Genomic DNA, 14910 nt, shown 5'->3' with positions numbered 1-14910 from the left:
GTGGCTTCTTTGGAAAGGGAAGCATGGGGCTGGTGTAGGGAAGGTGTGGCCATGCTGCCCTGTGTGTTGGGGGCTTGCCTGGGGGCCTCGCTTCTCTATTTTGTTCTCCTGGTGACCTCACCCCGCCTCCCCCAGCCACTAGTCCTGGGTCATCCCCCATTGGATTACAGGCTCCTTGGGGAAGGTGCTTCTGGTTTTGCATTTGTTGTCTCTGCTTGGTACATAGGGAGCATTTAATAAATGCTTTTCATTCATTAATAACTTTCGAAAGGCCACGTCATTTGACTGGTGCAGAGGCCAGATCACAAGGGCCAGGGAGCGAAGGCAAATAGCTTTCTCTAGTAGTTTGGTCCTGCTCTACCTGGGGAGGTCCAGGCTCTGAGGGGTGGGAGGGCCTGGGCAGAGTGAGGCAGGGTTCTGTGCTGACACCCGTGGGGCTAGTGTCCTGAGGAGGAGAAGCATATGGGTCTTGAAAGACTCCTGAGAACTCCTCAAGGCTTGCTCCCCTCCCCTGTTCAGAGGGGCCTCTGCCCTCACCTCAAGCTCCCTTCCCTCCTAGGCCATCACTCCCAAGCGACTCCTGACGTCCATCACCACTGTGAGTAGCCCTGATTTACTCCTTTGTGGGAACTGGGGGAGGGCTCTCGACCTGAAGACCGATAACGTAAATTTGGGGAGTCTCAAACTTGGAGTTAAAATGAGTTTTTGCTGTGCCAGTGCCTGAACTCACCTTTAGAAGTATTGTCATCTTGCATCCGGATAACCTGCTATTTATGGTCCATCAAAGAAAGAAAATAATCTATGTTCCCTTTTTTTCTTTTCTAGAAAAGCAGCCTCCATTCTTCAGGTGAGTCAGCCTCCAGTCTTGAAAAGTCAGGTGGGACTGAGAGGTGTAGGCCAGACCTCAGGAGAAGCTTGACAACCGAGCAGAGCACAGGCCCAGGGTGGGCTGGTCCCTCCTGGCTCCTCCCATGCTCCCTTCCAATGTAAACTTGCATCTCTTCTCCTTAGTGATGGCAAGCCCGGGGGGCCTCCACGCCGTGCGCACCAGCAACTTTGTCCTCGTTGGGTCTCACACCCTCTCTCTGGCTTCCATAGGAAGTACCAAATTTGCTTTGGACAAGGTAATCTGATGTTTTTAGTAGAAGTTTGTCTGAGGTCATTTTTGTTTTCCCCTAAAACCCAATCAAAAAAATTGAAGGACTTCCCAGATAGTAATTTCACCATTTAAAAACAATTGAGGCTGTTTTACAAATCTCACATGCAAAGCATAGGGTGTTGACTGGTCTCCTTTTGATTCACCACTGGTCACCCTCATTCTTAGCAATATCTGACCAATGATTGTGATAAACCCCCTGTGCCCCTGAGCAGGCTTTTTGGGCTCCTTGTCCGCCTCTGTGACGGAGGGAGGGGACCCCCTCCTCCGAAACTTAGGCACTGGGTTCTAGGCACATTTTGACCTTGTTCCCCTCTGAACTTTGGCAGTGAAAGAGAAACCATCCCAAGGTCAGTTTTGGCCCCGATGTGGGGAACATGGAGCTAATGTTTGAGATGAAGTCATTGGGTTTTTAATGCCATGACCTTTCCTCGCCGTGAATTGATTGATGTGTTAAAAGGAAACTTTAGCTCTTGAGCTTTTGAGGGTCACTGGCTTCCTTGCTGAGGCCTGAGCACGAGGAGTGAGCTCTTGCATTGAGCGGGCTCATGCTGTCATCAGGGTACACGAAACACGTCAGCATATTGAATCTCACGCAGCAGGGTGGTGGAGAGGCATGGGGAAGGAACTGCGCTTCTCACAGCCTTGGCTGGTTGTCCTTAAACAAAGTGCAGAAGAAATTGCCATTTTCAAACCGTTGATGGTTTTCCCTAATGTCAAAAACTTTAAAGATAAAACCTTTTTAAAATTCGATTAACTTGAGCTCGTTTAACAAATGGCAGTGATGCTGGTATTTCTTTTCTTTTTTTATTTTCACGTTTTAGATAAATTATGATGTAAAAGAGCGGGAGCTACTGGGTTATATGTTCCACGACAAGGTTGCTATCTTTAATTTGCTTAAAACTAATAAGTGTAAAGAAAGGACCCAGCCTAATCCTTGGCCGCATGCTCTGTTTACCCCACTAACCTCTTACTCTTACACACTGAGAAGAAGCCTGAGTCATAACCTGATGTCAGCGATCCTTCCTGTGGACCCTTGGCAAGTGCTTTGTTTGTGTTGGGAGTTGGCTTTCCTTCACATTGACTCTTCCCGCCAGGGAGAAAGGGCTCTTTCTCGTGCATGTGCGTGGGCCTCGGGATTTCTCTGGTCTTGTTACTTCAGTACAATCCTGGGCTCTCTCGACAAATTGCAGAAATGCTGAAGAAGAGTCTCGTTGAATTTAAAGTTCTTGAGGGAGAGTAGAATTTACTTTTTATTGCTGTTGGGTCCTTATACAAGAGCCTATAAAACCGCCCCTTCTTTGGCTCACTTAGAGCACACACACCAAATGGGTCCTTTGGTGTCTGGGCCTAGTGAAAGTGCTGTTTGCATGCGGGGCTAGGGCTGTTGGGTATTTGGGGGTGACTCTGGGATACATGGAGGTTGCCAGCGTTCAAATACCTGACTGCAGTTGCTCAGTGATTTCAGTCCTGTCTGACTCTTGGTGACCCTGTGGGGGGTTTTCTTGGCAAAGACGCTGGAGGATTTGCCATATCCTTCTGCAGCTCATTTTACTGATGAGGAAACCGAGGCCACCAGGGTGAAGTGACTTGCCCAGGGTCACACAGTAAGTAACTGAGGCTGGATTGGAACTCAGAGAAGACGAATCTTCCTGACTCCAGGCCTGGAGCTCTGTGCACTGCAGCACCATTTAGCGGCCCAACATGCCTTCAGTACTTAACGGGACAGGGGTCAAGTGCTGGGGAGGGAAATGGTGGCTGCTCCAGGACATGGGCCAATAACACCGCAGGGGGATCATGGAGAGTCGGATGTGACTGAGAAGTGACTGGACAATAACGACCTGCAGCTAATCTCCGCTTTCCAGCGAGTGCTGGCGGTCATTGTTAGCATGGATGTTAGTCTGGGGGTCATTGTTAGCATGGATGTTAGTCTGTCGCTCTGGTTAGGTGCCAGCAAGAAACTGATTGCATTTTCTTTGCATTAAAAAGGTTCTGTCTAACAAATGAGAGGGAGAAGGGGAGAGAGAGGGAGAGAAAGAAAGGAGAGAGAGAACTATGAAGAATCTTAGTTCAGGGCTTAGTCGGTGCAAACCCAAATTCCTCTTTTGTACCCATAAAACAGATGTCGTTGAAAGCTTGAAGGTTTGAGGGGTCAGATATTCTGCACGTGCCCCCCCCCCCCCCCCTCCAAGTTCTTGGAATATTTTGTCTAACAGGCAGCTGTGACATTCCAGGTCACTGAGTTTTAATGCACCAATGCGCCCACCAGTGACGGAGTTTTGTTACGGATGTGTCATTGCTTGTTGGTGCCTCCTTACTCCTTACTCTGAGGCCCTGGGATTTCACTGTTGGAGGCCCCTTCTGATGAGATTGACCTAGTGGCCAACTTGCTCCCTGCTAGCCTGTCTGAAGTGATTGGCACGGCTCATTGATCACCAGTTTTGCAAGTGCCCTCCCAGGCAGGATAAAACTCAAGCCTGTTACCTGGGGGCTACCATGTTGTGTTCTTGGAGCATTTTCAGTGATTAAAGACCTCTGACTTCAGAGTGCAACCTGTTCCCCCTTCCCATCTTGGGCTATGTCTGGAACCCTTGTGTCCTTCCTTAGGTGGAGGTGGCTGCCTAGCAGTCACCAGAGGGACCTCCTGCCTCCCAGCCTGGCACGTGGGCCATTTGTTTCCCCTAGTGCTGCCTGGCCTACATTTTCGGAGCTCCAGTGTGCTTTGGTTAGGAGCTTCACACCCAAATGCTATAAATCTACCTTATTTGAGGGTTGACCCCTAAGAGGGGAGAGGGATGTAACTAGTCCCTGAAAAAAACCAAGTGAGTAAAAGTCTCACGAGGCAGACAAGCATCAGTGTGTATGACTGAGCAGGAGGAGGAAACTCTGTGTACACCCAGAGGGGTGTATGGTTTGACCTGCAGGCTTCTCATCCCATCCTTAGAAGAATTAGAAAGAAAGAGCCAACAAAGAGGGGACCTGGAGCTGGGGTGAGAAGGCAGGGCAGGGAGCCCAGGAAGGGCCACGTGTCCAGACTCTGCTGTGCTTGTATTTCTGAGGTCAGTTTGAGTATGGGAATGGGGTGTTCCCGTGGAGGGACAGATGATGGCAGATGCGATGCCTGGTGCCACCTCTGACATTGTGGGACATGTCACCACAGACCCTGTCAGAGCATTTGAGTTTCTGCCTTTAGTTGTCTGACCTGGAGAACTAGAGGCCAAAAAATGGTCTTCCTCCACATTTGGAGGTCTTGGGCTCCCAGGCAGGCCAGATGACTACATATGGTGACCCTGTGGGCTCCCTTCCCGTCAACCTGCCCCATTCTCAGGGGCTGTGCCCCAGCCCACCTTGAACTCCGTCTTTGTGATAGAAAGCTCTGTGGCTACCCCTGTGTTAAAAGGGGAGCAGCATCTTGGGTGGTTTTTTCCAAGATGACCGAGCAGACGTGTTTGCTGCTGCTTTGACAGGCTTTCTTCGGAGACCTCTCCTCACTTGGGCTCTTGATTCTGCTGCTTGTTGCTGAGGGCAGATCTTGGAAATTGATGTGCAGCTGCCACCTCCCCCCCCCCCCCCCCCAGACCATCTTGTCTCCTGCCCTCCCCCACCAGGCCATCTTCTCCCCTGCTCTCTTTGCCCGCCCAGACGTTGTTCTCCCTTCCCCCCTGCCCCCCTCCCCCCCCCCCCCGGGCCTTGGTTGGGGCAGCTCCCCACAGTGGCCTTTCTTTCCACAGGTGCCTTTCTTGTGTCCTCTGGAAGGTCATATTTATTTAAAAATAAAGTGCCAGGTGAACTCATTTGTGGAAGAAAAAGGCTTTCTGGTAAGTGAAACTTGATTTTATTCTCCCTCCTTTAAAAGTCTAAAATACTGTGATTTGTTTGACTGTGTTAATGACAGCTGCCAAAGATGGGGTGCGGTGGAGCCTGGGCCTGGGGTGTCCTCCTGACCCACTATAGCAATGCTTGACTTAGGAAGCCAAGCTGGCCCTTAGCAATACAGATCCAAGGGAGGAGGTGAGGCCAGGACCTGGACGTGGAGGGGACCAGGGTTCCAGAGCCTCAGTGTGAAGAGGGGGGGGGGGGCGTCCCTACTTTTAGGAACTTAGTCTTTCTGTAAGATGCTGACGTGGAAATGTAAGGAGTACCAGAAATGTCTCCAGGCAGTCAGTGGGGTCTGGGGCAGGTCTAAGTGGGGGAGGCTGCAGAAGGAGCATGAGGAAGGATTCACCAAAGACCCTTCTGTTTGCTAATATTTGTAGTTACAAATGGATCCAGCAGGTGGCAGTAGATGTGATTTGAAATCCCATTTTCAGAAACATGAACCCAGTTTTGAGAGCTTTAAATTCTGAATTTAAAGCAGTGTTTTTAAATTGATTTGGGGAGGGGGGAGATCTGCTTTTCTAAGAAAAGTATTTCACTGTGGCATGTTCAGCACCTGTGTTAGGGTTTCTTAAGCAGTTAGTTTGTTTGGGAACTCAAAACAATGAAATCCATAGACTGGTGTGCCCCAGGTGTTTACACAGGCACGCTGCCCACTGTGATTTGGAGTCAGAGTCTGAGTTGCTCAGCCCTGCCCTTCTCCACCTCCCATTTTTGATGGGAGGCCTTTCTGAAGGGCAAGCCTGGGGTCCCCGAGGTTGCCATCCGAGAGAGACTCTACCTGGAGGATCCAGCGGTCTGTCTTGTAACCTCCCCATGGGGCAGCAGATTGAGTGACGCGGTTATCATCCCCAATCACAGCTGCCCTCGGCAGTTTGCCTGAGGCTGATGGGTTTTGTAGTGTTTTAGGCTTCCCCAGAAACAGAATGAATTTATGCTGAGAGAAAACAAGTGCAGGTGTGTGTATGGAGGCAGGGAAGGACCAGAAACCTCCTAGTCACACCAGGCCTGTGATATTTAGATTAAACTTGTCTCATCTTAAGACATCACAGTGCCAATAAAATTGGGGCCAGAAACTGGTGCAGGAGAAAAATTCACTATTAGATAAATTATCCAGTGGTGCACATGGTGTCCTCCCGCACTCTGGGAGTGGTTTTCAAGTAGGGGTGCGGGGGTTTGGGGGCAGAACTTCTCTTTGACATCCAAGGTAGGACTTTGTAAAGCCTGCTTTAAAAATAGGTCTTGTGATAGAGATGCTTAAAGAAGATTGGATCATTGGCAAAGAGTCTTCAGTGGCTATCTGGCTTTGTACTTAGGTTGACCTTTGAGTCCTTGATTTTCCCATGATTGTGCCAAAGAAAGGGCGCACATGTGTGTGTGTGTGTGCATGTGTGTGCGTGCATGTGAATGTGTGTCCTCAGGTGTCCCTCACTGTGATTCGGGCTGATTCCTAGACCTCCATGCATGTCCCAGACCTCTCAGTGACAAGTTGCTAAACACACCCATTTCACTCCAAGTTGAGGCTAAGACTTAGCGTCTCCTGTACTGTTCTGGTGTTCTAAAAAAAGGCTCTGGTCCACTGTTGCCCTTTGTTTTTTCTAGACCATCTTTGAGGATGTCAGTGGCTTTGGAGCCTGGCATAGGCGTTGGTGTGTTCTTTCTGGAAACTGCATCTCCTACTGGACCTACCCAGACGATGAGAAAAGAAAGGTAGTCTTGGCTTTCGTGTGTTAGTGCGGCGATATGCATGCTGGAGGCAGTTACTGTGTAGACAGGCTGTGAAATGAAGACTGAATGTGTGCCTAGGCTAGCAGCTCCCCCCCCCCCCCCCCCCCATTCATTCCTTTTTGGAAAATGCTCAAAGTCTCTTGAGAGCTCAGTGTCCTGTGGAGCTTTGTCTGGAGCCCTCTTCCTCCCAGAGTGTTTCTTGGGGAGATCTCCCTCCTGGCTCTGGGGTTTAGTCATTCACATGCCAAAAAGGGCATGAGGTGACTACAGGAGAAGCACCCTGTGCCTGACTGTGGAGCTCTGAGAATGGGGTGTCTTTGGATGGGGTGTGAGGCCGAGGCGGGATCCCCGGGTCCCATCCCCACTTTGACCCCTGCACTCTTAGAGTAGCCCTCTCTGCTCTGCCTGTTCAGCAGTGGAGGCCATCTGGCTCCCCTTGGAGCCCCAGGACGAGGAGGGGGCTGAACTGGGCACGCTCATAGGGCACTTTCTATATTCAGAAAATGGTCATGGATGAGGGTGATTTGTATCAATAGTTTAACATAAATCAAAATGTTCAGCACAATTCTTGTTGATTTAAAATGTGATCTAGGGTATGGACATTTCACTTCTTTTTGTTTCTATTTTTTAAAGACCCCCTTAGGAAGGATCAACTTGGCCAATTGTACCAGTCGTCAGATAGAGCCGGCCAACCGAGAGTACTGTGCCCGGCGCAATACATTTGAATTGGTTACCGTCCGACCACAAAGAGAAGATGACAGAGAGACTCTGGTCAGTCAGTGCAGAGACACACTCTGTGTCACCAAGTGAGTACTGCCTTACGTGTTCATGCCCAGCAGTTAGCATGCCTACTATGTGAGCACCTACTGTGCATGCTGTGCAATGGGAATGGCTTTGGCTTCGAGGGCCACTGGTCAGGGAGAGGCCAGACACAGGAAGCAGTGAGAAGGCAGAATTGAGGGCAGCCAAGAACATGTGGGGAGAGCCTCTCCACTCCAGGATGTGCAGGAAGGCTTTAGTGAGTACTTGAGTTTGGTAGGGCTCATCACCACAGGCAGCCTATTTGAGGCAGGGATCTTGAGCTGGGGTTTTGTGGTCCAGCTCTTTGTGATTCCTCCCCTGCCCCAGTCTCGGCCTTTAATTTGTGCTAGGAGGTTGAAGATGATTCTAGGGTTTCTCTGAGTCAGCTGGTCATGGTCACCAGAGAAAGGCTACAGGAGGAGCCCCCAGGACTAGCTCAGGGAGCCTCCATCCCCCACATCTGCCATATCCCTCTCCCATCCTGGGGACCCAAACTCAGTACCATCCCTGGTCACCTGGAGAGCATTTGGAGGCCACAAGTGGGGGTGAAGGGCTGCCAGTTCTTGGGGGTGTTTGGCCTGGAGAGAGGAAGGGAATAGGGCAGTGGAAGGGAGGAGGGAGCTGATCTTGGAACAAAGGGCAGATATGGGGAGGCCTTTCCTTATGAGCCCCTGGGTCCTTCCCTGGAGCTCTGCAGAGGCTTCAGGAGCCCGGGAAAAAGAACCCCATTGGGAAGCCAGAGGGAATGGAGCTGGGGAATCTGTGGAGAGACATTGATAGTCTCTTTGGGTGGAAATGTGAGAGTCTGGGGGCTCAGGTCTTGGTGATTACCCCTGGGCATGCACACGATGCTCCCCCTTGGGGAGCCAAGGAAAGGAAGCTGGCAGCAGCAGCAGAGGGCATGGGCCCTGGGCTACCGAGAGCTCAAATGTGCCTCTCTCCGTGAGAGCAGCTCTGACAAACACCTTGTCCCATTGCTCTGGGGGTGATGGCATTTTTGGGGCTGTCTCCCCCTTGGATTGTGACAACCCCCCCCTTCCCCCCAGCCAATCCCTTCCCATCCTGTGTGACCCTGGCCTGTCACATTGCTTTAGAGCAATATTTATGAGCCCCGGTGTCCTCTTGTCCCTCCAGAGGACAGGACGTTTTCTTTCTCTATCCTACATCTCTGACAACCTTAGATGCTTCTCATGAAATGCTTGGTGGGTAGGGTCTGCTGTCCTCAGGCACCATGTCTCCGTCAGCCTCTGAGTGACTCCATCTTGTGGTTCTTTATAAGCTATGCCTGGTTACCATGTGGCAGTACCAGGAAAATCTGCCAGTAAGCATTTACAAAATGCCTGTGTGCCAGGCGCTGGGGGTACAGATAAAGGCAAGACAGTCTGCTCTGCAGGAGCTTCCCATCTAATGGGAGAGCCCGGTGTGCACACAGGCATGTACACAAGCCAAGCTGCCTGCAGGATAAAGGGAAGGCGCCGGACTTCAGAGGGATGGGAAGGGAGAGGCCAAGGAGATCGCTAGGAGGCAGCATTCTGCGCAGGACTGTAGCCAGAGAAGATGCCTGGAGTTAGGTCACAGTGTCCTATTCAAGGAGCAGCCAAGGGGCCCGGGTCACTGCTCTGAAGGCTGGACAGCAGGGCAGGGCGGGTTATGAAGGGCTTCGAATTCCAAAGATTATTTTAGATTTGATCTAGAGGCGATAGGGGAGACGTGTGAGATGGTCAGACCTTCAGATGGCTGGCTGGAGCATGGGCTGGAGGCAGGCAAATCCCCCACGCCCACCCTCAGCATCTGCTGCAGTGGTACAGACATGAGGCTGAGGGCAGGGCCAGAGGAGAGGAGGGGCCTGTATTTGTAGGAAGGACAGCTGGGGCAGCATGGGATGACAGCAGGCTTTCTGGCCAGGGGAGGGGGAGGACGTTGGTGTCTTTGACAGTGATGAGAAGTTAGGAAGAAAAGAGAGTTTTTGAGGAAAGGTAACAAGGTCATGTTTGGACACGTCTGGGACATGGATGTTGAAAGGCCCAGGAGGCATCTGTTCCTACAAGACCAGAAGTCAGGCAAGAGGCCAAAGCTGGATAAATAAACAAGAATGGTCTGCATAGAGCTGATCTGAGTCTGGGGGAGCTGGGGAGGGATGGAGGGAAAAGAGGAGGGGGACCCCATGATTAGTGGATGTGGCCTGGAAGACCCTGCAAAGGGAGTGAGGCCCAAGGAAGAGCCAGGACTTTGGAAGATACAGTTGGATTCAATGAAGAGGCCAGAAGCCAGAGAAGAAATAGAGGGCACTGGCTAGTGGGGAAGAATGGGGGGTTGTCAGAAGAGGGGAACCTTTGTTTTAGGAAGGAACTTGGCCTGCACAAACAAGGGCACAGAGTCTCTGGGAGTCCAGCTCACTGCAGGGTGCTGCAGCAGAACCTGCTTTCTTAGTCTCTTAGGCTGCTAGCAAAGTTGGACCACTTGTAATGCAGAAGGCCAGGGAGCTTCGTATGGAGCATCAGCCCTTGGGGGTCCAGCCTGGGAGAGGGCTGCTGATGTGGTCTTGGTTCTCCCCACAGGAATTGGCTGTCTGCCGATACTAAAGAAGAACGGGACCTGTGGATGCAGAAGCTGAACCAGATCCTTATGGACATTCGCCTGTGGCAGCCTGATGCCTGCTACAAGCCTGTGGGGAAGGCCTGAGCCTCTGTGGGTGGGTGGGGCCGGCTGTGACTGCCATCCGAGAGTACTCACTTGGGTGTTGGGCTTCAGCCCCCAAATTGCACAGGGGTCTCAACTTTGCTATTGCTGTTCTCTGGGTGTGCAGATCTTTCACTACTAACCCCTCCTCAGGCGCCCACAGCTTTCTGAACTTTCCCCTCCTGGTCAGTCCTTGTGGTTTCCCAAGTCCTGTTTGCAAGTGAATGTGTTGGATTCTCCTCCTTACAACTGCAGGATAGGGAAGACGAGCCCGAGGGCCTTAGGAAACCTCTGCTCAGCCTCCTTGCTGTGGCTGGAGCTTGTGGGCACCAGCCATAGAGCAAGGAAGGCTGTTTCAGCAAGGCTTGGTTCGCATCAAGATTTTACTAAGGGATTTAGGAATTTTTTCCAAAATAGCTCTCTTCTAGTGCCTCTGTTTCCCTGCCAGAGGGATAGCACAGAAGGGTTCAGGTGAAGCCTTTAGACAGCACAGGGGCTGAGCGCATGTTTACAGTCTCTGGTCTCTGGCGGGCAGGTGGCCCACTTCACGGGAGGCCGCTGCTGGTGTCCTGAAGTAGCGCATAGACTTTGCACATGCTCCTGGGGTGAGACGTTGCAGGAATTGTGGTGGAGTTTTGGTAGAAAGTAAATCATTCTTACGCAGCTGCTATGGACTAATGCTTCCCTTGCCAAAGGTTGCTTTTGTTTTCGTGTCCTGACGTGGCAGCGTCTCCGCGCGTCTTAGTACGATTTGTCAGAGACTTCAGGCACTGCTGTGCACGGGGCCGCTCAGCAGGCACCATTTGAAGTAGACTTTGAGTATTTTCTCTGGATCTTAAAGTTGTTGGTTCTTGCTTAAAAACACTAATTTCAGTCATCGTTTTCTTGTTAGATGATATTATTTCTTTGGAAACCTAGTTTTTCTCAAATATATATCCTTAAAATATATTTTATGTATTTACCCAAATAAATGCTTGTAAATATCTTATTGAATTGGTTATTTTTTGCAGCACGTGTTGAAATCATAATGTGTATTGAGGGAGGCTGTGGGGCCTGCTGGGGCCTCGGGGCCTCGGGGCCTCGTCCTCAGGGGACAGTGTGCAGACACAGGGCCAGAGGAGCCGGCCTTCCCTCTGTCTGCTGAAATCAGCTGGGTAAACATTTGTATGACTGCACATCTATTGGCCAGTGAGTGTGTGTGTGTGTGTGTGTGTGTGTGTGTGTGTATGTATGTGTGTGTGTCTGTGTGTGTTTGTCTCTGTGTGTCTGTGTGTGTGTGTATATATGTGTGTGTGTATATGTGTGTGTGTATATGTGTGTGTATGTATGTGTGTGTATGTGTGTGTGTGTCTGTGTCTCTGTGTGTGTCTGTGTGTGTGTCTGTGTGTGTGTGTATGTGTGTGTATGTGTGTGTGTGTCTGTGTGTGTGTCTGTGTGTGTCGTGGGGGGGGGGGTGTTAGAAGGCTTGGGCTCGAGTCCTGTCTGCTACTTCAGATTTGTGCGATCCCATAGCGTCATTTAGGTTCTTAGGGAGAGCTTGCACTTGAGCTCTTTTGGGTAGGGGTTTATTGGCTGATTTTTACCAGGGGGTCAGTAGCATGAGCCAGCCCCAGGCCCTGATCCTCTCCTGGCCAGCATCCTGTGGCCTCTGTCTTTGCCTCGGGGACTTCTGGTGTCCCAGATTAAGCCCCCTGCTTGTGCCCTCTGCCTCTGTCCTTGAATCAGCTCACAGGCCTGTGGCCTCCTGAATCAGAGCCTTCTCCAGGGTGCTGAAGGCTGGAGGCCAGTCCTGGACCATGGGCCTTCCCATCCAGACCTCTTTAGGCTGTACCTTCTGCTCCAGCCTGCTTTTTGATGGATCTCACCTTGTGCTCCCTGACACCTGGCTCTTTCCTGATGAAGCAACCCCTCGGGTCCCTCCCTGCTCAGGGCAAGGTTTCCTTTTTCCCTACTATTAGTTCCAGGCTTTTCATCTTCCACCACTACCCAGCCTCATCTCTTCCTCCCAAGTTGATTCAGTCCATGCTCACTCAATTGAGATTCTGGCAGCTGTTGTGCCCCAAGTTCCCGGACACACTGCTTCCACCCTCAGTGAGTGCCCTCATACTAAGGGCCCTCAACATACATATTGGTCGTCTCTCAAACACCAAAACCTCCGAGTTCCTCAATCTGTCCCCTTCTCGAGATTCCCTCCTCCTTCCCAGCCCGGCTACACAGACATGGCTGTTAACTACAGGTGTGCCACTAAAGGGTCATGAACTGTGGGATTCCTTTATTTGATCATGTCTTTTTCCAATAAAAAAAAATTTAAGTTAAATTTTATTTTCACATCAGTGTTTTCTCCTTTCCTAATCTTCCCTCACCTCCCACCATCAACTGAGAAACAAAACCCCTGGTACAAATATGTATGAAACAAATTCCCACTTTGGCTACATCCAGAAGAAATCTCCTTTGATCTGTGCTCCAGGTGGGTGGTGTAAGGAGGCAGAATCGTTCTGCCTTAATTATGTTAACTGTAGAGTGGCATACCCTCCAAAAGAGTGCCGAGATACCAAAGAAAGGGGCTCACACCTGCTCAGTTGTGAACAGGGTTTATCAGGCTTAACTAGGGGAGTTTGCTCACAAGAGATCAGGTGTCCTGGAGACCAGGACAAAGTACTATTGTGGTACCAACCCCAGGCTTGGTCAGATGTTCCCATAGGATAGTTGGAGTTTCTTCCACTCTTAGCATTAACTGAAGGTGGAGTCTTAGGTCTTGTTCCCCCTCCCGCTGCTTGTTTCCACTCAAGTTCTCTAGGACATTCCTCTCTATCCTTCCCTTGGCCTTATGACCCTGACCCTGTTCTGCACCTTGACCCTGACACTTCCAGTCTACCCTACGCTCTTCTCTGTCCTTTCCCCATTCATTCCATTGAAGTTCTTGCCCTCCTGAGTCTCAGCCCTGATCCACACCATGTTGGCGGTAGGTAATCTCAGTCAGGACCTCACCCCTGCAGGGTGATCTGGCTGAGAAGGAAATGGCCAACTTCTCCATTGACTTTGCTGAGAAAACCCCAGATGGAATCATGGAGCTGAAAATTACTGACCGACAAGAACAAAATGGACGCGCTATCCCAGACTCCACCAAGGCTCTTCTAGACCTTTTCCTCCCCCCAACTTCACCTGGCTTCACCTAGAGAGGTGGCCCTTCCTACCAAGGCATGCCCTTTGGCGTGCACAAATGATCCCATCCCACCCCATGTTCTACAGCGGATTGCCCCCTTTGTCATCCCTTTGTACAGACATTTCCAGTCATGTCTGATTTTCATTTTCGTTACCTTATCTGGGTTTTTGTGGGCAAAGATACTGGGATAGTTTGCCATTTCTTTAGCTCATTTTACAGGTGAGAAAACTGAGGCAGAGTCTCACAGCTATTAAGTGTCTGGTCAGATTTGAAATCAGATCTTTGTGACTCCAGGTCCAGTGCTGTACCAACTGTGGTGCCACCAAGTTGCCCTTTATCGCCCTTGTGCTCTCACTAATCTCTCCCACTCCTGCCCACAAACATGCCCATATCTTCCCTGTCCCCCTCTATCCCTGAGAGCCATCTTTCTGGGCTTCAGCTTTTGTTTTTTTTTGCTAACCTTGAGGTGCCATCCACGCAGGCATTCTGTTTCCTTTCCATTAACAGTCTGTCTTCTGACTCCCTTGTGCAGCTGCACCAAAGCTAATGGCCTTTTCTCAGTCCTTATCCTTGACATCATTGTCAGTCACTCTTCTCTCGGATTCTCTCTCCTTTCTAGGTGTTTGACATCCTCCTACCTCCCTGACAGCTCCTTTGCTGGATCTTCATGTACATCACGCCCACTGGCTGCGGGAGTCCTCCAAGCTCTTCTCCCTTTATACTATTTCTCTTGGTTGGCTCCCATGGATCCAGTTCTCAGATAGTCTGGCCCTACTGTCCCTGCTGACCCCATCTCATCTGTCCAAAAGGATGCCTGATAGACATTTGAACTCTGCATATTTCCCCCCAAATGCTTCTCTATCCCTAACTGCCCCACACTGTCGAGGGCACCTTTGTCTTTGTTACCCAAGCTTGCAGCCTGGAGGTCATCTTGACTCTCCTTTCACTCCCTCTTTGGCAATGTCATGCATTCTCCTGGTGCAGCCCTCATCACCTCACACCTGGACTGTGGCCATAGCCTGCTGGGGGTCTGCCTGCCTCAAGTATCTTCCCCTCCAGCCCATCCTGCACTCAGGGGCCAAACTAATCTTCCAGAGATGACGGTGTGAGCCACGTCACCCTCTAGTCAATACTCTTCACTGACTGTTACCTACAGGTTCAAACATTCATAACTTGACCCCTTCCTATTTTTTTTCCTTTGAACAATGAAAATCCAACTATACCTCCCTTTGTCTCCATTGGGAAAGAAAGAAAGCCCCAAAACCTGTCCAGCCATTCCCCAATGGATGGGCATCCTCTTGATTTCCAGTTCTTGGCCAGCACAAAGAGTGCTGCTATAAATATTTTTGTACATGTGGGACCCTTTCCCACTTTTATGATGATCTCTTGAGAATACAATCCTAGAAGTAATATTGTTGAGTCAAAGGGTATGTAAATTTTTGTAGCCCTTTGGGCATAGTTCCAAATTACTCTCCAGAATGGTTGGATCAGCTCACAGCTCCACCAA

The 14910-nt window shown here is 50.5% G+C and overlaps 1 protein-coding gene across 4 annotated transcripts in view; it reads left to right on the top strand.

The window, feature by feature from the left end:
* ANLN (anillin, actin binding protein) overlaps positions 1 to 11228 on the top strand; it is a 36073-nt gene extending 24845 nt beyond the window's left edge. Inside the window, exons 18-26 of one of the 4 annotated variants that reach the window (XM_072599139.1) lie at positions 560 to 598; positions 826 to 847; positions 1012 to 1124; positions 1981 to 2034; positions 4081 to 4215; positions 4888 to 4974; positions 6635 to 6742; positions 7394 to 7566; positions 10120 to 11228. In XM_072599139.1, coding sequence (XP_072455240.1) covers positions 560 to 598; positions 826 to 847; positions 1012 to 1124; positions 1981 to 2034; positions 4081 to 4215; positions 4888 to 4974; positions 6635 to 6742; positions 7394 to 7566; positions 10120 to 10243 — 855 coding nt within the window. In that variant the 3' untranslated portion in view covers positions 10244 to 11228. The remainder of the gene's footprint in view (positions 1 to 559; positions 599 to 825; positions 848 to 1011; positions 1125 to 1980; positions 2035 to 4080; positions 4216 to 4887; positions 4975 to 6634; positions 6743 to 7393; positions 7567 to 10119) is intronic. The other 3 variants (XM_072599140.1, XM_072599141.1, XM_072599142.1) reach the window with 3 other exon arrangements.
* Positions 11229 to 14910: the final 3682 nt, after the last annotated feature.

Source organism: Notamacropus eugenii, chromosome 3, assembly GCF_028372415.1.
Source record: "Notamacropus eugenii isolate mMacEug1 chromosome 3, mMacEug1.pri_v2, whole genome shotgun sequence".
NCBI classification, from domain to species: Eukaryota; Metazoa; Chordata; class Mammalia; order Diprotodontia; family Macropodidae; genus Notamacropus; species Notamacropus eugenii.
This window is presented reverse-complemented; position numbering and strand designations above follow the sequence as displayed.